The sequence below is a fragment of the Capra hircus genome, chromosome 14 (assembly GCF_001704415.2).
Source record: "Capra hircus breed San Clemente chromosome 14, ASM170441v1, whole genome shotgun sequence".
Classification (NCBI taxonomy): domain Eukaryota; kingdom Metazoa; phylum Chordata; class Mammalia; order Artiodactyla; family Bovidae; genus Capra; species Capra hircus.
In genome coordinates, this window is record NC_030821.1 from 52,021,557 (window position 1) to 52,048,152 (window position 26,596).

General features: G+C 39.4%; 1 protein-coding gene across 1 annotated transcript in view; it reads right to left on the reverse strand.

Annotated features, from left to right (window-relative positions):
* Positions 1 to 26,596, reverse strand: part of MTFR1 (mitochondrial fission regulator 1) — a 61,345-nt gene that overhangs the window by 9,243 nt on the left and 25,506 nt on the right. Inside the window, exon 4 of the mRNA XM_018058456.1 lies at positions 20,671 to 20,786. Within this exon, the coding sequence (XP_017913945.1) occupies positions 20,671 to 20,786 (116 nt within the window). The remainder of the gene's footprint in view (positions 1 to 20,670; positions 20,787 to 26,596) is intronic.

Sequence of the window (26,596 nt, forward strand, 5' to 3'; positions counted from 1 at the left end):
AATTAACCCAGTGGTATTCCGGTGACTTTTACTGAGCCTCCCTCACTATTTTGAGAGAACAGTATAGAAAAGTAAAAAAACATACTCTTCTGTCAACAGGATACAGGGGGTAGGGAGGGGGAGCTGACACTTAAGTTCACTGAAAACACAGATGGGTAGAAAGAAAATATTTTCCAAGTGAGCATATAGTTGGAAGACAACTGGACCTATCTTAGAAAAAAAAAAAAGAAAAAGGGCAACTGGACCAAGGAAATTATTTCAAAGGAAGCAATCCATGAAAGGATTTACAGTGAAGGACAGGCATGACTACTGTGGGGTTACAGACAGATGACTCAGTTTAGTTCAATCGCTCAGTCGTGTCTGACTTTGCAACACCGTGAACCATAGCACGCCAGGCCTCCCTGTCCATCACCAACTCCCGGAGTTCACCCAAACCCATGTCCATCCAACCATCTCATCCTCTGTCGTCCCCTTCTCCTCCTGCCCTCAATCTTGCCCAGCATCAGGGTCTTTTCCAATCAGTCAGCTCTTCACATGAGGTGGCCAAAGTATTAGAGTTTCAGCTTCAACATCAGTCCTTCCAATGAACACCCAGGACTGATCTCCTTTAGGATGGACTGGTTGGATCTCCTTGCAGTCCTAGGGACTCTCAAGAGTCTTCTCCAACACCACAGTTCAAAAGCATCAATTCTTCAGCACTAGCTTGCTGTATAGTCCAGCTCTCACATCCATACATGACCACTGGAAAACCCATAGCCTCGACTAGACAGACCTTTGTTGGCAAAGTAATGTCTCTGCTTTTTAATATGCTGTCTAGGTTGGTCATAACTTTCCTTCCAAGGAGTAAACATCTTTTAATTTCATGGCTGCAGTCACCATCTGCAGTGATTTTGGAGCCCCGAAAAACAAAGTCAGCCACTGTTTCCACTGTTTCCCCATCTATTTGCCATGAAGTGATGGGACCAGATGCCATGATCTTCGTTTTCTGAATGTTGAGCTTTAAGCCAACTTTCTCACTCTCCTCTTTCACTTTCATCAAGAGGCTCTTTAGTTCTTCACTTTGTGCCATTAAGGGTGGTATCATCTGAGTATCTGAGGTTATTGATATTTCTCCCAGCAATCTTGATTCCAGCTTGTGCTTCTTCCAGCCCAGCGTTTCTCATGATGTACTCTGCATAGAAGTTAAATAAGCAGGGTGACAAGATACAGCCCTGACGTACTCCTTTTCCTATTTGGAACCAGTCAGTTGTTCCATATCCAGTTCTAACTTGCTTCCTGACCTGCATATAGGTTTCTCAAGAGGCAGGTGAGGTGGTCTGGTATTACCATCTTACTCAGAATTTTCCACAGTTTGTGGTGATCCACACAGTCAAAAGCTTTGACCTAGTCAATAAAGCAGAAATAGATGTTTTTCTGGAACTCTCGCTTTTTTGATGATCCAGTGGATGTTGGCAATTTGATCTCTGGTTCCTCTCCCTTTTCTAAATCCAGCTTGAACATCTGGAAATTCATGGTTCACGTATTGCTGAAGCCTGGCTTGAAAAATTTTGAGCATTACTAGCATGTGAGATGCGTGCAATTGTGCAGTAGTTTGAACATTCTTTGGCACTGCCATTTTTGGGATTGGAATGAAAACTGACCTTTTCTGGTCCTGTGGCCACTGCTGAGTATTCCAAATTTGTTGACATACTGAGTGCAGCACTTTCACAGCATCATCTTTTAGAATCTAAAATAGCTCAACTGGAATTCCATCACCTCTGCTAGCTTTGTTCATAGTAATGCTTCCTAAGGCCAACTTGACTTCACATTCCAGGATATCTGGCTCTAGGTGAGTGATTATCTGGGTTGTGAAGATGTTTTTTGTACAGTTCTTCTGTGTATTCTTGCCACCTGTTCTTAATATCTTCTGCTTCTGTTAGGTCCATATCATTTCTGTCCTTTATTGTGCCCATCTTTGCATGAAAAGTTCCCTTGGTATCTCTAATTTTCTTGAAGGGACTGCTAGTCTTTCCCATTCTGTTTTCCTCTATTTCTTTGCACTGATTGCTGAGGAAGGCTTTCTTATCTCTCCTTGCTCTTCTTTGGAACTCGGCATTCAGATGCTTATATCTTTCCTTTTCTCTTTTACTTTTTGCTTCTGTTCTTACTGGACAGATGACTAGTGGGATTTATCACCTATTCTTGATTCTGTTCAACAAAATCTTGTTTTGTATTTTAAAAGCTAGAACTTCCTATAATTGATATTTAGCACAAATTACCCTTGACCACAGTACTTTATTGATATATATTAATAAATAGATAATGACTAGTACCAACTAATTTCATATTGTTCATAAACAGTATGAAAAGGTAAAAAGATGAAACTAGAAGATGAACCCTCCAGGTAGGCAGATGTCCAATATTCTACTGGGAAAGAGCAGAGAAATAGCTCCAGAAAGAAGGAAGTGGCAAGCCCAAAGCAGAAACAACACTCAGGTGTGGATGTGTCTGGTGGTATAAAAGTCAAGTGCTATGCTGTAAAGAATAATACTGCATAGAAACCTGGAATGCTAGGTCCATGAATCAAGGTAAATTGGACATGGTCAAGCAGGAGATAGCAAGAGTGAACACCGACCTTTTAGGAATCAGTGAACAAAAATGGACAGGAATGAGCGAATTTAATTCAGATGACCACTGTATCTACTGTTGTGGGGCAAGAATCCCTTAGAAGAAGCACAGTAGCCCTCATAGTCAACAAGAGAGTCTGAAATGCAGTACTTAGGCACAATCTTAAAAACAATAGAATGATCTCGGTTTGTTTCCAAGAGAAACCATCCAACATCACAGTAATCCAAGTCTATGCCCCAACCACTAATGTTGAAGAAGTTGAAGTATGTAGGTCTATGACGATCTACAAGACCGTCTAGAAAAATGGAAGTGTTGGTCACTCAGTTATGTTCAACTCTTTGTGACCCAATGACTGTAGCCCACCAGGCTCCCATCCATGGGATTCTTGAGGCAAGTATAGTGGAATGGGTTGCCATTCCCTTCTTCAGTGGATCTTCTCGACCCAAGGATACCTGGGTCTCCCACAGTGCACACAGATTCTTTACCATCTGAGCCACCGGGGAAGCCCTGGTACAAGATCTTCTAGAACTAACTCAAAAAAGATGTCCTTTTCATCATAGGGGATTGGAATGCAAAAGTAGTAAGTCAAGGAATACCTAGAGTAACAGGCAGGTTTGGTCTTAAAGTACAAAATTAAGCAGGGCAAAGGCTAACAGTTTTGCCAAGAGATATGCACTGATCATAGCAAACACCCTTTTCCAACAACACGAGATGATTCTACATACAGACATCACTGGATAGTCAACACCAAAATCTGTCATATTTTTTGCAGTAGAAGATGGAGAAGCCCTATCCAGTTAGCAAAAACAAGACGTGGAGCTGACTGTGGCTCAGATCATCAGCTCCTTATTGAAAAATTCAGGCTTATATTAAAGTAAGTAAGTAAAACTATGAAGCTATTCAGGTGTGACCTAAATCAAATCCCTTATGCTTATACAAATGGAGATGATGAACAGATTCAAGGGATTAGATCTCATAGAGTGCCTGAAGAACTATGGACGGATGTTTGTAACACTGTATAGGAGGTGATGACCAAAACCATCCCCAAGAAAAAGAAATGCACAAAGGCAAAGTGGTTGTCTGAGGAAGCCTTAAAAATAGCTGAGAAAAGCAGCAAAAGCCAAAGGAAAAAGGGAAAGATATACCCAACTGAATGCAGAATTCCAGAGAATTACAAGGGGAGATAAGAAAGCCTTCTTAAGTGAACAATGCAAAGAAATAGAGGAAAACAATAGAATGGGAAAGACTAGCGATCTCTTCAAGAAAATTAAAGATACCAAGGGAACTTTTCATGCAAAGACGGGCACAATAAAGGACAGAAATGATATGGACCTAACAGAAGCAGAAGATATTAAGAAGAGGTGGCAAGAATACACAAAAGAACTATACAACGAATATCTTAATGACCCAGATAACCACGACGGTGTGGTCACTCACCTAGAGCCAAACATCCTGGAATGTGAAGTCAAGTGGGCCTTAGGAGAATTACTACAAACAAAGCTAGTAGAGGTGATGGAATTTCAGCTGAGCTATTTAAAATTCCATAAGATGATGCTATTGAAGTGCTGCACTCAATATGACAGTAAATTTGGGAAATTCAGAAGTGGCCGCAGGACTGGAAAAGGTCAGTTTTCATTCCAATCCCAAAGAAAGGCAATGCCAATGAATGTTCAAACTATTGCACAATTGTACTCATTTCACATGCTAGCAAAGTAATGCTCAAAATCTTCCTGGTCAGGCTCCAACAGTATGTGAACCTAGAACTTCCAGATGTGTAAGCTGGATTTAGAAAAGGCAGAGGAACCAGAGATCAAATTGCCAACATCCATTGTATCACAGAAAAATCAACAGAATTCCAAAAAAAGACCTACTACTGTTTCATTGACTACGCTGAAGTCTTTGACTGTGTAGACGACAACAAACAGGAAAATTCTTAGAGATGGGAATACAAGACCACCTTTCCTGCCTCCTGAGAAACCTGTATGCATGTCGAGGAGCAACAGTTAGAACCCAACATGAAACAACGGACTGGTTCAAAATTGGGAGAGGAATATGTCAAGGCTGTATATTGTCACCCTGCTTATTTAACTTACATACAGAGTACATCATGTGAAATGTGGTGCTGGATGAAGCACAAGCTGGAATTGAGACTGCTGGGAGAAATACAACAACCTCAGATATGCAGATGACACCACTCTAATGGGAGAAAGTGAAGAGAAACTAAGAGCTTCAGTGAAGAGGAACTAACAGCTTCTTGATGAAGTTGAAAGAGGAGAGGGAAAAAGCTGGCTTAAAACTCAACATTCAAAAAATGAAGATCATGGCATCCAACCTCATCACTTCATGGCAAATAGATGGGGAAAAGATGGTATCAGTGACAGATTATTTTCTTGGGCTCCAAAATCACTGCAGATGGTGACTGCAGCGACAAAATTAAAAGATGCTTGCTCCTTCAAAGAAAAGCTATGACAAACCTAGACAGCATATTAAAAAAGCAGAGCTATCACTTTGCCAACAAAGGTCCATCTAGTCAAAGCTGTGGTTTTTCCAGTAGTCATGTATGGATGTGAGAGTTGGACCATAAAGGCGGAGCACCGAAGAACTGATAGCTTTCAAATCATGGTGCTGTACTATAGAGAGTTTGTTGAACAGCAAGGAGATCAAACCAGTCAATCCTAAAGAAAATAAACCCTGAATATTCACTGGAAAGACTAATGCTGAAGCTCCAATACTCTGGTCACCTGATGCAAAGAGCCAACTCATTAGAAAAGACCCTAATGCTGGGAAAGATTGAAGGCAGGAGGAGAAGGGGACGACAGAGGATGAGATGGTTGGATGGCATCACCAACTCAATGAACCTGAGTTTGAGCAAACGCTGGGAAATACTGAAGGACAGGGAAGACTGCCTCAGTTCATGGGGTCACAAAGAGTTGGACACGCTTAGCAACTGAACAACCAAAAATTAAGATTAAGATGGGAATGAATAACATCTGCTGTCCATTGTGCTATGAATGGGAAACTGTTTTGCTCTGAACCATTATGTCTCCTGGCCTACATTCTCACTATAGAGCTTCAGCAAGTCAGCCTGCTTGCCTGCCTTTGGAGTCTTGTTACCCACTATCATCCTCTGAGGTCAGGATTCTTCCCCAGTACTGCTTTAAAAAGAACAGCACATTCCATTTTATACTTGATATCATTAGTCAAAGTCTTCACTCTCACTTTATTCACTATTTTTATGTTAGGTTTTTGTAAATTAAGTTCCTCTTAGTCATTGGATTATAAACATTCTGGTAATGTATTAAGAGCTACCTCAATACTTTCAAATCCTGTGAATTTATAATTTTTTATTTAATACATACTTAGTTTGATACAAATATGGGCAATCAGATACAACTGGAAATTAACATATTAATAAAGAATGAACAAACTGAAATTAACCTTGAAACATTTAGATATTCCTTACATAATGTTCTACTCCAGGGAGAAAACATGCAAATGATGGGACCAACAAGGGCTTAATTTCCAAAATGTAAACAGCTCATACAACTCAACAACAAAAACACAAGGCAATTAAAAAATAGGCAGAAGGGACTTCCCTGGTGGTCCCTGGGTTCAATCCCTGGTCAAGGAACTAAGTCCCACATGCTGCAACTAATCCCTGGCTATTATATAAAATTTAAAAAAAGGGGGGGCAGAAGATCTATGTAGACATTTCTTCAGAGAGGACAGACAGACGGCTGACAGGCACATGTAAAGTGTTCAACGTTGCTTATTGCTTATCATTAGAGAAATGCAAACCAAAAGTACAATGAGATACTATCTCACTTGGGTCAAAATGGCCATCATTTAAAAAAGGACAAATAACAACTGCTGGAAAGGGTGTGGAGAAAAGGGAACCCTCCTGCACTGTTGGTGTAAATGTAAATTGGTGCAGCTACTGTGGAAAATGATATGTAAGGTACCTTAAAAAACTAAAAATAGTTACTATATAATCCAGCAATCCTACTCATGGGCATATGTCCAGACAAAACTATAATCCAAAAAGATACATGCGCCTCAATGTTCACAGCAGCACTATTTACAATAGCTATATGAAAACAATGTAAATGCCAACGGACAAATGGATGAAGAAGATGTGGTACACAGACACAATGGAGTCCTACTCAGCCATTAAAAGAAATGATACAATGCCATCTGCAGCAACATGAGTGGACCTGGGGATTACCATACTAAGTGAAGTAAGTCAGAGAGAGAAAGACAAATATATGACACCACTTAAACACTGAATCTGAAAGATGACACAAATGAACTTACCTGTGAAACAGAAACAGAGCAGACCTGCAGCTGTCGGGTGGGAGAGGGATTAAGGAAGGAATGGAGTGAGAATTTGGAGTTGGCAGATGGCAACCATTACACATATACAGGATGACTCCCCTGGTGGCTCAGACGGTAAAAGCATCTGCCTACAATGTGGGAGGCCCGGGTTGGATCCCTGGGTGGGGAAGTTCCCCTGGAGAAGGCAATGGCACCCCACTCCAGTACTCTTGCCTGAAAAAATCCCATGGATGGAGGAGCCTGGTAGGTGTCCATGGGGTCACAAAGAGTCAGATACAACTGAGTGACTTCACTTCACACCTAGGATGAATAAACAAGGTCCTACTGTATACCACAGGGAACTGTATTCAATATCCTGGTACTAACCATAATGAAAAAGAATATAAAAAACAATGTATGTATATGTGTAGCTGAATCACTTCACTGTACAGCAGAAGCTGGACAGGAAAGAGATCAAACCAGTCAATCCTAAAGGAAATCAACCCTGAATATTCATTGGAAGGACTGACTGCTGAAGTTCAAACTCCAGTACTTTGGCCACCTGATGGAAAGAGCTGATTCACTGGAAAAGACCCTGATGATGGGAAAGACTGAAGGCAAAAGGAGAAGAGGGTGGCAGAGGATGAGATGGTTAGATAGCATCACCAACTCAATGGACTTAGTTGGAACACAACAGGGAAGCCTGGCATGCTGCAGTCAATGGAATTACAGAGTTGAACGTGACTCAGTGAATGAACAACAATTAAAAAATAAAATTTACAACTGCTCTACTCCAAAAGCAATCAGAAACTTGATAACAATGCCTATGATGTCTGCGAGAAGCCACAGAGATTATAGTCTTTAATTTTTCATCACACAGAGAACAAATGTTATGCTGTGTGTCTATGTCCAAAGACCACAGTTTCCAGAAACTATTACTATGAAAGAGAACAACTTAATTATCTGAGAATGACTCTCAGTTATATTGACTCTTTCTAAGAATCTCAATGCTTCTTATAAAAATGAAGATTTCTTTTTAATTCTGAGGCTATTCTTTTAATTCAATGGGAAATGAAAACGTGTAAAGAGAGAAAAAAGACTTGCACAGTATGTGTCACTGTGCTATAAGTTTTCTCATGTTGTCTTTCAAAATTCTCTCAATGTAGGTATTAGCACTTTCAATTTAGACGTGAAAAACTCAAGTTCAAAGTATTTAGAAAAAAAACTCAATTATACAATAACTCATGCTTATGCCATTTTCCCAGAGAGAGAATACCATAACACTGTAACCAACTGTTAAAGAAATGCCATCAACATAAATTTCAAGGGAGAAATAATTATATATTGAACAGCTTTGACTTTCATATAAATGTGAGAAGCAGAGAAACACTCAAATGGCTATATATGAATCTTAGAGGTACTCTATTAAATGTTTTTAAGTTAAGTTATAAGTTTAAGCTATAAAGCTCCCATAGAAATGCAGTTAATATCAAAGTGACAGATGAAAAAAGACTCAAATGGCCTGGTAAAAGGATGAGCATTAAGTAATTGTCAAGGCAAAGTAAAATTCCATCAGCTCTCATCCTTCTATTTTGTCCTACTGATTAAAATACATTCTATGGTAAATTTGCTATTTTATCAATCTGTAAAAAACACTTGATCTGGTATATGAAACTGACCAAATAGAGCTTCCTCAAAGCTCCCTTCTGTGGGAGGATGGTGAGACTTTGTCAGCCTATTTATTAGGATATCAGCTTCCTGACAGCTCAGTTGGTAAAGAATCTACCTGCAATGCAGGAAACCCTGGTTCGATTCCTGGGTCAGGAAGAGCCCGTGGAGATGGGATAAGCTACCCACTCTAGTATTCTGGCCTGGAGAATTCTATGGACTGTATAGTCCATGGGGTTGCAAAGATCTGGACACAACTGAGTGAGTTTCTTTTCAGCCACAGGAAAATAACAGTACCTTCCCCCAGACATACAGGTTTATACACATGAAGTGCCAATACTTTGGCCACCTGATACAAAGAGCTGACTCTAGAAAAGATTCTGATGCTGGGAAAGATTGAAGGCAGGAGAAGGGGATGACAGGATGAGATGGTTGGATGGCATCACCAACTCAACGGACATGAGTTTGAACAAGCTCTGGGAGATGGTGAAGGACAGGGAAACCTGACGTGCTGCAGTCCATGGAGTTGCAAAGAGTTGGACACGACTGAGAGACTGAACAACAGTAATGACAATAGTTAATCACAACTGATGCAAAAAGTGATACGGCACCACACTGCAAAAGAAAGCCCACCCACTTTTCCTCGTCATGTGGGCCATGTCACTAACCTGGGAAGTCTGGGACCACTTCCCACCTGTGTGTCTACTTCCTCCTCCAGGCAGATCCAACTGGATCTTCTGTTTCCTTCTCACTTTGTTCACAATCAGATGATCTTTGCCTAGAATACTTCCGGGCACTATTTCAAAGATCCTTTAGCCAGTTACTTTCAACATCATAGACAAAATTCATTATCCAGATCCACTATACCAACTCAGTTACTCTATAACCACAATCCCCATAATAGCTACCCTATAAGGTCACAGCAAGTACAAACATGACATTTGTGTTAAAAGCCCTTTAGAGACTTATCTGGAGGAAGATGGAGCAAATGAACTTTTCACTATTCGTCATCCTCACTACAACTAAAATCTCTGGATATACAACAAATGTAAGATGACCCTCAGGTGGAGAGAAGGCAGACTGGGTGGGACTTGAAATTAAGAAAAAAAAATCATAGGAGTGAGTTCCCTGAGTTTTCCTTTTGCCTTATATATGGTAGACTGGGTGCTTGAGTAACCCAGAAATGCCAAGAGATGCAGGGAAGAAAAAAAAGCTCCAACAAAAGCCTGCTCTTTAGCCAAAGCACCAAGAAAGGGGCAGCCTCCCACGATAGATAACTTATAAATAAAACAGTGGCTCTGCTCCAGCCAAACATCACAGGAAACACCGTAGCCCTACCTCCACCATGCCACAAAGACTTAACTTCCCCCCCTTTTCCAGAGAAGGCAATGGCACCCTACTCCAGTACTCTTGCCTGGAAAAGCCCATGGGCAGAGGAGCCTGGTGGGCTGCAGTCCATGGGGTCGGGAAGAGTCGGACATGACTGAGCAACTTCACTTTCACTTTTCACTTTCATGCATTGGAGAAGGAAATGGCAACCCACTCCAGTGTTCTTGCCTGGAGAATCCCAGGGTCGGGGGAGCGGCTGCAATGAGGTGCCTGAATCCCTACAAGGTAGTGCTGGAGAAAGCCAGGACTTACCCCAGCTCCCTGTGGGGTGCATGTGTACTAAGTCGCTTCAGCCTCTTTGCAACCCCATGGACTGTAGCCTGCCAGGCTCCTCTGTCCGTGGGATTCTCCAGGCAAGAACGCTGGAGTGGATTGCCATGCCCTTCTCCAGGGGATCTTCCCGACCAGGGATTGAACCCTTGTCTCTTGTGTCTCCTGCACTGGCAGGCAGGTTCTTTACCACTGGTGCCACCTGGGAAGCCTTTTTGTACAGTGAAAGGCATCTCCTCTATCAGACAATCCTTCTGTGTGCACATGATCCAGAGGGCCATTTCTGTTTACCCCCAAGGGTGAACAAGCAATGTGTGGGTGTGTGCTAAGTTGCTTCAGTCATGTCCAACTCTGTGCAGCCCTATGTAACCTTCCAGGCTTCTCTGTCTATGGGATTCTCCAGGCAAGGACACTGGAGTGGGTTGCCATGCCCTTCTCCAGAGGATCTTCCTGACCTAGGGATTGAACCTGTGTCTCTTAATTCTCCTGCATTGGCAGGCAGGTTCTTCACTGCGAGCGCCACCTGGGAAGCCCTGTAGGGTAGTGGAGAAAATTTGGGGAGCCCAGAATTACACCTCATCCAGCAGTAATGAGGCATCCTCCCATCTGCTAGGACTGTGTTCCAGGTGGCTTCCTGCAGAGCTGGAGCACCCACCGCTGCCCGGTGAAAATAAGGACCACTGCCCTCAGGGCGAATGGAGGCTGAGTGGGAAACCTGGACTTCTGCTCCCACTTGGGAGTAACAAAGTGGCACCCTCGCTTCCCTTGCTATTAGTGAAAGCTATTAGTAAAAGGAAAAGTTTAAATGATCCAAGGTCTCAGATACTCAAAATATCTGGATTTCAATAAAATCACTTTTCTTGACAATAACCAGAAAGAATACAAACTGAATGAAAAAAGACAAATGACAGATGCCAACTCTGAGATGACAAGAGATGTGAGAAATTCTGACCGATTTTAAAGCAGCTACAATAAAAATGCTTCAGTGAGCATTCACCAGCACTCTTGAAACAAATGAAAAAAAAGTCCAGCAAAGAAAAAAAAAAGCGGGGGGGGGGGGGGAGCCAAATAAAAATTTTAGATGTAAAAACCACAATGGTTAGGATCAAAAGCAGAATGAAGAAGACAGAGGGAATTAACAGTGAATTTAGAGATACAACAATAGAAATTATCTAATCAGGAAAACAAAAAGTGAACCAACTAGGGAAAAAAACATGGAGCAGAGTCTCAGTGACCTGCAACAACAGAAGATCTAACATTTGTGTCATCGAGGTCCTAAGAGGAGAGGAGTGAAAAGGCAAGGCTGAAAAAGTACTCAAAAAACTAATGGCAGGACTTCCGTGGTGGTACAGTGGGAAGAATGTGCCTGACAGTGCAGGGCACACAGCGCTGGTCCCGGGTCTGGGAAGACTGCACGTGCTGCAGGGCAACCAAGCCTGTGCACCACAACCACTGAGCCCACTCCAGAGCCTGTGAGCAGCAACTGCCGAGCCTGTACGCTGCAACTCCTGGCTCCTGCATGTTCGACAGCCCACACACCACAGCTACAGAGCCTGCGCTCTAGAGCCGCAACAAGAGAAACCACCGCGATGAGAGAAGCCCATGCACCACAATGAAGAGCAGCCCCCACCTGCCACAGCTAGAGAAAGACCACACAAAGCAGTGAACACACAGCACAACAACAAGTAAATATTGACAGTGAAAGTTGCTCAGTTGTCTGACTCTCTGTGACCCCATGGACTGTAGAGTCCGTGGGATTCTCCAAGCCAGAATACTATAATGGGTAACTATTCCCTTCTTCAAGGGATCTTCCCAACCCAGGGATCGAACCCAGGTCTCCCACACTGCAGGGGGATTCTTTACTAACTGAACCACCAGGGAAGCCCAAGAATATTGGAGTAGGTAGCCTATCCCTTTTCTAGTGGATCTTCCTGACCCAGGAATCGAACCAAGGTCTCCTGTGTTGCAGGCGGATTCTTTACCAGCTGAGCTACCAGGGAAGCCCCATTAAAAGTAATAATGGCAAAAGAATTGTAAATGACTTAATATTCCTCTTCTGGGGAAGGGGAAGAGAGGTGACATGCTCTTATAGTAAGGTACATCTCACTATTTTATACGTGAATTTGAATTGTGCAACTTTAGTAAAAAGAATAAGGATATCTTTACATAGTATTTCCCCACCACTAAACAGATAAATTAGAACTATTTCTCAGTCTTGATAACTTATATGCCTTATTTAAATTAGGATACAGTTTGGTTTGCCAGCTCCCTAAATGCTATTAGGAGCTCTTAAAAAAAAAAATCAGTTTATCAGTTAAATAAAACTGTCCAATTTATTTTAGAGGAGGTTATTTCATGAACATGCCCTCAGACATTGTTTAAGGCCTTTGTCAGAAAGTATTCTCAGAAGTGTGAGACAAAATATTTTTTAATTTAAATTTGTGTTAATTTTTTAAACCAACATAAATAAAAGAAAATCTTAAAGCAACTAGAGAAAGTTTTTCCCTAAATAGGAAAGAGGTCCTATTTGAAGGGCAGAGGTTTTCTCAACTGAAACCATTGCGACTTGAAGAAACTGGCACATTTTTCAAGTACTAAAAGAAAATTCTATGAAATTCTAACCTTATATCCAGCAAAAGCATATACTTCAAGACTGGGAAAATCAATAATTCTCAAATTAATAAAAACTAAAAGAATTTATTGCAAGTAGAACCTACCTAAAAAGAATGGCTCAAAGAAATTCTCTAAACAGAGACAAAGCAATAAAAAAAGAACTCTGCATCAAACAGAAAGAAAAACACAATGATAATTTAAATTCTCCTCTTGAGAAAATAAACTATTAATTTCAAATATTATATTGTCCTATGTCATTCAAAGTGTCTGCAGGGAAGTTTAAGAAATGACAAGACCTCACATAATATTTTTACATGTGCTCAGTCGCTCTGTCTTGCTACCCACCCCATGAGCTGCAGCCCTCCAGGCTTCTTTGTCCATGGAGTTTTCCAGGCAAGAATTCTGGAGCGGGTTGCCATTTCCCACTCTATGGTATCTTCCTGACCCAGGGATTGAGCCTGTGTTTCTTGAGTTTCCTGCATTGCAGGTGGATTCTTTACCACTGTGCCAAAATAATAATTACATAAATGTAAACAGTTTATATACAAAAATTAAAAGACAGGCAGAATAAATTTAAAAAGTATGACCCAACAAGAGTCTATAAGAAACTCACTTCAAAGGTAATTATATAGGTAGGATGAAAGTCAAAAGAAAGACGTATTATGCAAACATCAACCAAAAAACACCAGTTGTGACTATATTTCATTAAATGGACTTAAGAGCAAAGAAAATTACCAGGGGCAGAGAGTAACATTATATAAGAGTAAGAAGATAAGAAGACACAGCAATCCTAAACATGTATGCACCAAACAATAAAATTCCAAAATATGAAAACCAAAAGCTGATAGAACAGAAAGGAGAAATCCACAAATACATTGGAGACTTCAACACCTCCTCCACAGTAACTGTTAGAATAAACAGAAAATCAAGAAGGATACAGCAGAATTTAGCAATACCAACAGGATCTATTTGACATTTATAGGACATTCCATTAACAACAGTACACATTCGTTTCTAGTACTCATGCAACATAAACCAAAATGACCTATATCTTGAACCATTAAAAGAAATTCTCAAAAAATTTTAAAGGGATGAAAATACAACTGACCCTTGAACAACACATGATTTAGGGGCTCCAATCCTCACCAAAGTCCAAAATCTCATATAAATTAGAGTCTCCCCTCCATATCTGTAGTTCCTCTGCATCCACAGTGCCTCAGATTCTGTAGACAACCACCCTTGGATTGTACAGGACTATACTACTTACAATGGAAAAAATCTGTATACAAATAGCCCCCCACAGTCCAAACAGGTGTTATTCAAGGGACAACTGGATACAGTTGTGTCCTCTGATCACAGCAGAATCAAACCAGAACTTAGTAACTGAAAAATAGCAAAATTTCCAACATTTGGAAACTGAACAACAAACTTCTAACTTCAACAGTTAAAAGAGGTTGTCTCAAGGGAAATAAAAAAATACAATGAACTGGATTACAATATAATTACAACATACCAAAACTTGTGGAATGCAGATAAAAGCAGTGTTGAGAAGTTTACCACACTAAATGCTTACATTAGAAAAAAGAAAGTTTCAGTAATATCAACTCTCACCTAAAAAAACCTAGGGGAAAAAAAAAAAAAACAAAATAAACTCAAAGCAAGCAGAAGGAAGAAAATAATGGATAGGAGCAGAAATCAATAAAACTGAAAAAAAAAAGAAAAATCAATAAAAGTCTTATTCTTTGAAAAGATTAATACATGGACAAATATTTTTAAGAGAGAAGACATAAATTACTAATATCAGGAATGAAACAGGGGACAAATTTCTAGAGACTTCAGAGGTAAAAATACTATCTACTACATCTCTTCCAATATGAAATTCATAAAATAGTCACATAACTTTATTAAGGAACTTGAACTCATAATTTTAAAACTCACCAAAACTCAACTACACCTATGGCCAATTAATCTATGTCAAAAGAGGCAAGACTATAAAATGGAGGAAAGACAAGTCTCTTCAGTTAATGCTGCTGGGAAACTGGACAGCCACATGTAGAAGAATGAAATTAAACATTCTTTAACATCATACACACAGAAATAAACTAAAAATGGATTAAAGACCTAACTTTAAGACCAAATAGGCAGAAGACCCTTTGACATAAATCACAGCAGTATCTTTTTCAATTTGTCTCCCAGAGTAATGAAAATAAAAACAAAAATAAACAGATGGGACCTAAACAAATTAAACTCAAAAGCATTTGCACAACAAAGTACACCATAAACAAAATGAAAAACACAAACCACAGAATGGTATGAAATATTTGCAAATGATGCAACCAACACGGGATTAGTCACCAAAATTTACATACAACTCATACAGCTCAACATTAAAAAATAAAAAAATGCACAGAAGACCTAAAAAGATATTTCTCCAAAGAAGACATACAGATAGCCAAGGAGCACATGGAAAATGATCAACACCACTAATTATTCAGTTTAGTCAGCTGAGTTCAGTCGCTCAGTCGTGTCCGACTCTTTGCGACCCCATGAATCGCAGCATGCCAGGCCTCCCTGTCCATCATCAACTCCCGGAGTTCACTCAAACTCACATCCATCGAGTCGGTGATGCCACCCAGCCATCTCATCCTCTGTCGTCCCCTTCTCTTCCTGCCCCCAATCCCTCCCAGCATCAGGGTCTTTTCCAATGAGTCAACTCTTCGCATGAGGTGGCCAAAGTACTGGAGTTTCAGCTTTAGCATCATTCCTTCCAAAGAAATCCCAGGACTGATCTTTAGAATGGACTGGCTGGATCTCCTTGCAATCCAAGGGACTCTCAAGAGTCTTCTCCAACAACTAATTATTAGAGAAATGCAAATCAAACTACAATAAAATACGACCTCACACCAGTCAAAATGGTTCTCATCAAAAAATATGCAAAACATAAATGCTGGAGAAGGTGTGGAGAAAAGGGATCCCTCCTACACTGTTGGTGGGAATGTAAACTGGCACAGTCACTACAGAGAACAGTACGGAGGTTCCTTAAAACCTAAAACTAGAACTGCCATATGATCCAGCAGTCCCCCTTTTGGGCGTATACCTGGAGAAAAACATGGTTTGAAAGGATACATCCACCCAGTGTTCACTGCACCACTGTTTACAATAAGCCAAGACATGGAAAATCTAAATGTCCAACCACAGATGAATGGATAAAGAAGATATGGTAAATATATAAAATGGAATATTTCTCAGAAAGAATGAAATAATGCCATCTGCAGCAAGACAGATGGACCCGGAGATGATCTGACTAAGTCAGTCAGAGAAAGACATATATCACAGATATCGCTTATATGCAGAATCTAAAATGATATAAATGAATTTACTTACAAAAACAGAAACAGACTCTCAGATTTAGAGAATGAACTTATGGTTACCAGCGAGGAAGAGTGGAAGGGAAGGATAGACTGGGAATTTGGGATTGACAGGTACACACTGCTATGTTTAAAATAAAATGCCTTTCCATGAAAAAAAAAATCAATCAATGTCACCAAAAAGAAATCTCCAGATCCAGATGGCTCACAGGATAACTCTTCTAAATGTTTAAAGAATTAATGCCAGTTCCACACAATCTCTTCAGAAAATAGATAAGCTTCATTTTTTGAAGCTTGTTATTATCCTGATACCAAAACCAAAGGATCAGAAACTTAACTGTAAAACATAAAACTATAAGCTTGAAAAAACAAAAAACAGGAGAAAATCTGAAGGATCTTAACACTAGGTACAGATTTCTTATACTGACACCAAAAGTATGATCCATAAAAGGAAAAAGGAACAAATTGAAATTTTAAAGTTTTGCTCTGTGAAAGACCGTTAACAGAGGAAAAGACGAGCTTTAACTTGTCCTGCTTTACTTGTGCTACTTGCCCTACACTTGGGAGGAAATGTTTATAAACCACATATCTGAAAAATGACTCATATCTAGCATATACAAAGCACTCTCAAAAGAAAACCCAATTAGAAAGTGGGAAAAAGACATGAAGAGACATTCTATTCAAAAGCATATGAGAGCAAACACATGAAAAATGTTTATCATTAGCCATTACGGAAACAGAAATTAAAATCCTGAGATGCACAATATACATCTATTAGAATGGCAACAAATAAAAAAGGAAAAAAGAGTGAAAACATCAAATGGTGAGAAAGTACAGAAACTGGCTGGTGAGAATGTAATGATTCAGCCGGTTTCTTAAAAAAATAAACACGCAACCACCTTGTGACTCACATGAAGCAATATCTCCACTCACGGGCATTTATCCCAGAAAAAGGAAAAATCATGCTGGTTCAAAATCCTGTACACATTTATATTAACTTGACTTAGAGAAGCCAAGAACTGGAATCAATCCAGATGTCCATCAGCCAGTGCACGGTTAAATAAACTGTGGTCCCTCCATACCAAGGAATGCTATTAAACACTAAAAAAAAAAAAAGCCGCTGTTACACATAGCAGTCTGGATGCATCACTAGAGATTATGCTTAGTAAGAAAAGCCAGTCCTAAAAGACTGTATAGTGTATGACTTGATTTATACAACCATCTTGAAATGAGAAAACTGTGGAAATGGAAAACAGGTACATGATTGCCATTAATTAAGGAGGGGTTGGAGATGTGAGGGAAGTGACTGTGGCTCTAACACGGGGCCAACACGAGGGATTCTTGTAATGCAGAAATATTCTGCATCTTGATTAGAGCAGTGTCAGTATCCTGGCTATGATAATGCACCATGTTTTGTAGGACGTTACCACTGGAGATTAAAAGGTATGGAACTGTGCTTCTGTACTTATAACTGCATGTGAAGAACCTATGCTGCTGCTGCCACTAAGTCGCTTCAGTCGTGTCCGAGTCTGTGCGACCCCACAGACGGCAGCCCAACAGGCTCTTCTTCTGTCCCTGGGATTCTCCAGGCAAGAATACTGGAGTGGGTTGCCATTTCCTTCTCCAGAAGAATCTATGGTTATCTCAAAATTAAAAGTTTAGTCAAAAAATAAACATCTTAAAAAAGAAAAGCTCTTTACCTGCTAATCCTGCAGTAACCTGGTCTGTTCATCTAATGCTATGGCCCCTCTCCTACCTATCATTCAAATCAAATTCCTTCTTTGCTGCTGGATTATTTGGTCCTTATTTTATTCAGCAAATACCATTCAAATAAAATTACTCTTGCTAAAGTCATCTTTCAACTACAAAACAAAATGGAAACCTGCTAGTGTTTTGGTTTACTCGCCTCTAAGTATTTGACACTGATGGCAGCTTACTCCACTTCCCTGAAGCTCTCCTGCCTCTCCTTCCATGACAACACTCTCTGTTGGTTTTCCTCCTGCCTCTTGAGCTGCCTCTGGGGGTAGGGAAGTCCCCTCTTTATTTTTCCCTTTTTTACTCCCAAATGCTAGCTTTATCCAGCTAGCATTTCTTGTCTTCTATATGCTCCTTGAGTATTCTGGCTATCATCCATTCCATCCACATGTCCTTATCAATATCTAACTACATCAACAAGCTCCAGAGCAAGTGTCCCACAGGACACTCAAGCACAGTGTAGTCCACGCTGGACTACCTCCTACTCCTGTCCACCAAGAAGAAATCTGTTTTTTCATATTCTTATTAACTGTTACCCCATTCTCATAATATCCTACTCAAAAACCTAGGACTTTTCCTAGACTCTTCCCTTCTCAACCCCAATACCTAAAAAGTTTCTAAGTCTTTTAAATCCTTCTGAGTATCCCTTGATTTTTGTCCTTTTTCTCATGTGTTCTGTCAGTTTCTTAGTTTAGTCAAATTTATCATCTCTTATTTAGCCTATTTCCTTGCCTGGCTCCCCTCCACTGTTTATACTGTTTACAGGAAATTTTAACTAAAATACAAATTTGGTAATATTACAATGGTGCTTCAACTTCTTCCAAGGCTCCACACTGCTTATCAAGAAAAAGTATAAATTTCTTACCCTGATATGTATGACCTTTAAACCTCAACTTACTTTCCATATCCATCTCCTGCAGCTTACCCTTCTCTGCTACTCTCTAGCCTCACAGAGCCATTTGGAGTCTCCTGAACATGCCACGTGGGCTCCTGACGAGTGCCTTTAATCACATTCACCTTCCCTGGAATACAGCCTTCCCAGCTGAATGGCTCCTACTGCACCTCAGCACTCAGCTCTGGCAGCACTCAGCGGGAGAAGCCCCGCTGAGCCTCCCGTCCCCAGTGGACTACTGTATTTATTTAGTAGTCTTTCCAGTATTGCTATTATTGATTTCCTTTTGTAATCTCCTCTAGCAAATATTTCCAAGTATTCCTGGAAAGCCACAACTGTGTCTTACTTTATCTTTGTATCCTTGATACCTAATAAGAATGAAAAGTTGAATAAGTGTTTATCAGATTGAACAGAAGTCAATAATTGATTCAGGCTCTATTAAATCAATGAAAGCACTTCTCTCTCACACTGTCTCCTTTGAATCAAAACTCATCTTGACGATACACACAAATCTTCTGATATGATCCACAGTGATGCCTTTGCTCTAATAAGACCATTATATTTACTCTACTTATCTAAACACGTTTATGATAAGGTCTTTCTGGTTTCATTTTAGAATGTAAACTTCTGAAGGGCAAGGAATTCTGTAATTCTTAAGGACCTAAACAGTTATATGTCTCTAAGAACTTTACAAATACTAGCTGAGTCCTTAAAAGGACAAAAAAGAGAACTGAATTACTAGAGATCATATTAGGCTAATAAAAAGAAATACTGCAGGGACTTCCCCAGTGGTCCAGTGGCTAGGACTCTGTGCTCCCACTGTAGGGGACCTGGGTTTGATCGCTGGGCAAGGAATGCAGATAATACCACTCTTAATGGCAGAAAGTAAAGAGGAACTAAAGAACCTCTTGAGGATGAAAGAGGAGAGTGAAAAAGCTGGCTTGAAATTCAACATTAAAAAAACTAAGATCATGGGATCCAGTTCCATCACTTCATTGCAAATAAAAGGGGAGAAAGTGGAAGAAGTCATAGATTTTATCTTCTTGGGCTCCAAAATCACTATGAATGGTGACTGCAGCCATGAAATTAGAAGACTTTTGCTCCTTGGAAGGAAAGTTATGACAAACCTAGACAGCATACTAAACAGCAGAGACATCACTTTGCGGACAATGGTCTGTCTTAGTCAAAGCTATGGTTTTTCCAGTAGTCATGTATGGATGCGAGAATTGGACCAAAAAGATGGCTGAGCACTGAAGAATTGATACTTTCAAACTGTGGTGCTAGAGAAGACTCATGAGAGTCCCTTGGAGAGCAAGGAGATTAAACCAGTCAATCCTAAAGGAAATCAACCCTGAATATGCACTGGAAAGACTGGTGCTGAGGTTGAAGCTCCAATACTTTGTGCTGATGCAAAGAGCAGACTCACTGGTAAAGACCCTGATGTTGAGAAAGATTAAAGGCAAAAGGAGAAGGGGGCAGCAGAGAATGAGATGGTTAGATAGCATCACTGAGTCAGTGGACATGAATCTGAGCAAACTCTGAGAGACAGTGAAGGACAGAGGAGCTTGGCGTGCTCTATCACAAAGAGTTGGACACAAGTTAGGGACTGAAAAACAACAACAGGGAACTATGAAGACTCGACAGGCCACAAATAAGTGTTCAAATACCACAAATAAAAGATCCGTGTGCTGCAACTAAAACAAGTTTTAAGTTTAAAAATAAGGAAATACTGCAAACGTATCATCTTAAAATAACAAATACTGTATCTCAGGCCTGATATCCACCCAAACTCACCTTTGTCTTGTTGAACACTCCCCTTCTTCTTCAGCTACCCATCCCACATCAGCAAAAGACACCACCGCATCCTCTCCCGGGGGGCTGCAGCTCCATTCTGTCGTAGGGCTGGTCAGCTGTAAGTTACAAATAGGGAAAATTCTTCATCTAGCACCAAAATGGTAGCATGAAACATTTAATTACCTGAAGGAAAAGCTTCAGCTCTAGCATTACAAACACACAGGCAGTTTCTCACATTTCCACTGAAGGTCTCCACAAAAGGGACCTTTATTTATGTCATACTGTTGTTTAATAATGTATGTAATCTCTGAATTATAATTTAACTTATTCAATTTTTATTTTACAGGTAAAATGAGACTAAAAAAAACAAAAAACCTCTGTTCATCCTCAAACATTAAGAAAATTTTTAGAATCAATTCTTTTCTGAAGAGATGTAGTAAAAAGTATAGGAACAAGAATAAACAAGCAACTTTGTGCTAAATCTGGCAATATTTTAAAATGGATATTGCTGTTATAACAATGAAAATACATTTTTTAATGTCATTAAATCTTTTGATTTTTAAATAAAAGTATTAACTATACTAAAGATTTGAAGATACAAATAGCAGTAGACTTTCCTGGTAGCTCAGAGGTTAAAGCGTCTGCCTGGAATGTGGGAGACCAGGGTTCAATCCCTGGGTTGGAAAGATCCCCTGGAAAAGGAAACGGCAACCCACTCCAGTACTCTTGCCTGGAGAATCCCATGGTGGGAGGAGCCTGGTAGGCTACACCCCATGGGGTCGCAGAGTCCGACACGACTGATTGACTTCACTTCAATTCCCTACTGAACCTTAAACACAGAGATGAAGGAACAGAATATTCTGAAATAAAATATAACAAAGAAAAAGCATGCAAGTTCTGAAATTTACCTTCAAAACATGGAAAAAGAACTTAAAGTTTTGTAACATGAATAGCCTCAAAGCGAGAAGGCCAATGAATAATAATTTTAGAATAGTTATCAGGTTAACATAGTATTTCCTGTAGGGTTTAAATAAAGAAAATGCAGACTTTTAAATTTACCTTGAAAAAACTGGAAAAAGAATTAAATTTAATTTTTATTATAGAATAATGCCTCAAAGCCAAAAGGCCAATGAATATTAACTTAAAAATAGTTATCAGATTAATATGATACTTCCAATAGGGTTTAAATAAAAAAGAATATGTGGACTTAATTGAAGAAAAAAGCTTAAAAGGCCAAAGAGAGAGATTTACATATTTATGTGTTTATCAGAAAGTTTCGACTGTAACACATTCTTAGTTTGAATCTTCTTACTATCATTGCAGATGAAGCTTTTGGAAGCTACACTGAATTAATACTTCTTCCTCAACTGTAAAATATACCATACAAACACATAATACTAATATGGTTAAAAATTTTAAATACCTTTAGGTGCTAGTTCATGAAGATCAGTTTGGTTACATAATTCTTTGTTTAGAAAATAAATTTTGTTCTAATACAGTTACTAGTTGGTAGGAAGAAAGATATATTTATGATAAATCAAGTTTTGACCTGAAGACTTCTTTCCTCCCAATAAAGGTTACAAAAATTGCTGTTTTCGTCTCAGATAATTTTGTTCATAAAAGGAAGCAAAATGATACTTTTCTAAGAATACTCAAAAAGTTAAGTTTTGTGACAGCTTGTCAGAGTATTTTATAATGTAAAGATCATACAATACTTCTCAATTTTACATCTGCAATACTTCATATATTAAACATGAAATGATGCTTTTTGCACAAACTTTTTAAAAAAAGATTATTCCATGGACTTAGTTTGTAACCTTACTAAACATTGATTAAATGTAATCATTGAAATAATATCATGTCTACAACATGTACTCAATGAAATGAAAGTGTTAATGACACTGTCAAGCACCAACTCCAGAATTAATAATATCTGTATCATCTCTAGTTGACATCCTGCCCCACAAAATAAAGCAGTTTAAATATTTAAGTTACATATCTAGGTTATAACAGTGATTAATGCCACCAAAAAAGCCTAATAAAGTCCCTGGGGAAACCAAACTCAATACTAAAAAAAAAAAAACTGAAAAAACAGTAATACTAATCTTTTTTTAAAAGGCCTCTTCCACTGTTGCTGAAATGTGCATTCAGTAGCATAAGCATGAAATGATGAGGACAATTCACTCAGTAAAGTGCTGGTGTAGGTGAGGTTAGCATAGGCATGGGGTCTGAGGGCACGGAATTCTAGCAAGTATGATGTGGACGCCACTACTGACATGCATGGATGACTGATGGGAAGTTCGAAAAAGTAAAGGTCAACTTACTGAAGGTTCCAGCAAGGTCCTGTCCTATCACAGCTATTGTTAGTAGGGGGAAAAAACAAAACAACAACAGTGAAGGGATAGGAAATTTTTCTTTTTCAAAATCAAGGGGATTATAAAATTTAAAATTAGTGTTTATCAATATTCAAAGTCTTTTCAGAAACTATGAAAAGCATTTCATTCAGAGCAAGATTTAGTAGCACTGTATTTTTTACTGATCTTAGGAAATTCAAATCAACATTTGATACAATTTAAATTATCCAAGATTCAATTATATTTCAAGAATTTTACCAAAGTAACTTTGGGTTATTTAAAACATTCTGATAATGTAAAACTATATTAAAGAAACTGATTTATTAAATAAAATACATAAAAGAAAAATATAAAGTACTGAAATACTTAAAATATTAGAAGAACTCAGCATGTCCTCATGGGACTTTTCATAAAATTAACACACTGGTCCCAGGACCCAGGATTCTTGCTTCATGCCAAAAATGGTGTAACAGTAAATATACTCAGTCTATTTTACCACCAGTTGTCTATAGCTAAATACAAAACATGTATTCTTCAAAGCAATACTGTAAAATATTGATAACAACATCTAGCTTTTTTATTTATAAATTTAATTATTTCTCTTTTTCTACCAATTCCTGTCATAGTTAAAATATTAAAAGCAGAATTTCTACATTTTAATATAGTGACACCAATAGGTCACAGGGCATGCCTGTGTAAAACACCAAATACTCTAGCTGAAATGCAGGCACTAACACTGATGAGTGATATGGTCACTTAAAAAAAAATTGAGCATTTATTAATACTTTCTATTCATGATACACCTAGAATGGGGGAGGGAAGAAGGTGAGGGAAAATAGGGAGAAGGAAAAAAAACCTGAGTCGAGAGGGAGAGAAATGTGTTTCTCTCTCAAAATAACCCAGGAAGGTAAGTAACAGTATCCCGAATGGAGAAACAAGTCTCTAAGAAGTCAATTATTGAGAAAGAATAAAATATTAAAAATGTTATTTACAGAGCTGGGCTTCAAATTACTATGCCAGGCTACCAAATTTATACAACATAACACTTGTAATCTTGATTCGGTTATCCTTAACGGCCATCTTATAGCAAAAATATTAATATCTAGAAATAGACATCGCACACAGTGTGACATTTCATGCTAGCATACCGCAGATTATCAGAAAGTAATGGGTAATGCCGACGGGCAGGTCCCTGCTAGTCATGGCCTGATAAAACGTGGTCCACTGGAGGAGGGAATGGCAAACCACTTTAGTATTCTTGCCTTGAGAACCCCATAAACAGTATGAAAAGGCAAAAAGATAGGACACTGAAAGATGAGCCCCCCAGGTCAGCAGGTGTCCAATATGCTACTGGGGAAGAACAGAGAAATAGCTCCAGAAAGAATGAAGAGGCTGAGCCAAAGCAGAATGATGCCTAGTTGTGGATGTGTCTGGTGGTAAAAGTAAAGTCCAATGCTGTAAAGAACAATATTGCATAGGAACCTGGACTGTTAGGTTCATGAATCAGGGTAAAATGGACGGGAATGGGCAAATTTAATACAAATGACCATTATATGTACTACTGTGGGCAAGAATCCCTAAGAAGCAATGGAGTAGCCCTCAAAGTCAACAAAAGAGTCCGAAATGCAGTACTTGGGTGCAATCTGAAAATGACAGAATGATCTTGGTTCATTTCCCAAGGCAAACTATTCAACATCACAATAATCCAAGTCTATGCCCCAACCAATAAAGATAAAGAAGTTGAAGTTGAATGATTCTATGAAGATCTACAAAGCTTCCTAGAACAAACACCAAAAAAAGATGTCCTTTTCATCACAGGAGACTGGAATGCAAAAGTAGGAAATCAAGAGATACCTGGAGTAACAGGAGAGTTTGGCCTTGAATACAAAATGAAGCAGGGCATAGGCTAACAGAGTTTTGCCAAGAGAATACAATGGTCATAACGAACACCTTCTTCCAACAACACAGGAAATGACTCTATACATGGACATCACCAGATAGTCAATACTGAAATCAGATTGATTATATTCCTTGTAGCTGAACGTGGAGAAGCACTATACAGTCAGCAAACACAAGACCTGGAGCTGACTGTGGGTCAGATCATCAGCTCTTTATTGCAAAATTCAAGCTCAAATTGAACAAAGTAGGGAAGACCACTGGCCATTCAGGCATGACCTAAACCAAATCCCTTATGATTACCCAGTGGCAGTGATGAATAAATTCAAGGGACTAGATCTGGGAAATCTAAATTTGGAAGACTCAGCAGTGACCACAGGACTGGAAAAGGTCAGTTTTTATTCCAATCCCAAAGAAAGGCAACATCAAAGAATGTTCAAACTACCACACAATTGTGCTCATTTCACATGCTAGCAAAGTAATGCTCAAAATCCTCCAGGTCAGGCTTCAACAGTGTGTGAACCTAGAACTACCACATGTATAAGCTGGATTTAGAAAAAGCACAGTAACCAGAGGTCAAATTGCCAACATCCACTGGATCATTGAAAAAGCAAGAGAATTCAAAAAAAAACATCTACTTCTGCTTCATTGACTACACTAAAGCCTTTGACTATGTGGATCACAACAAACTGTGGAAAATTCTTAAACAGATGAGAATACCACACCACCTTTCCTGCCTCCTGAGAAACCTGTATACAGGTCAAGAAGCAACAGTTAGAACCAGACATGGAACAACAGACTGGTTCCAAACTGGGGAAGGAAGATGTCAAGACGGCATATTGTCACACTGCTTATTTAACTTAAATGCAGAGTATATCATGCGAAATGCAGGGCTAGATGAAGACCAAGCTGGAATCATGATTGCTGGGAGAAGTATCAACAACCTCAGATATGCAGATGGTACCACATTAACGGGGCTTCCCTTGTGGCTCAGCTGGTAAAGAATCCACCCGCAATGTGGGAGACCTGGGTTCAATCCCTGGGTTGGGAAGATCCCCTGGAGAAGGGAAAGGCTACCCACTCCAGTATTCTGGCCTAGAGAATTCCATGGACAGTCCATAGGGTCGCAAAGAGTCAGACACGACTGAGCGACTTTCACTTTCACCACTGTAACGGCAGAGAGCAAAGAGGAACTAAAGAGCCTTTGATGAAGGTGAAAGAGAGTGAAAAAGCTGGCTTAAAAGTCAACATTCAAAAAACAAAATTCATGGCATCTGGTCCCATCACTTCATGGATAGATGGGGGGGAAAAGTGGAAATAGTGACAGATTTCATTTTCTTGGGCTCCAAAATTACTGCAGACACAAAATTAAAAGATGCTTGCTCCTTGGAAGAAAAGCTATGACAAACCTAGACAGTGTATTAAAAAGCAGAGACATCGCTTTGCTGACAAAGGTCTATATAGTCAAAGCCATGGTTTTTCCAGTAGTCATATACAGAAGTGAGAGTTGCGCTATAAAGTAGACTGAGTACCAAAGAATTGATGCTTGCAAACTGTGGTGCTGGAGAAGACTCTTGAGAGCAAGGAGATCAAATCAATCCATCCTAAAGGAAATCAACCCGGAATATTCACTGGAAGGTGAGATGGTTGGATGGCATCACCAACTCAATGGGCAT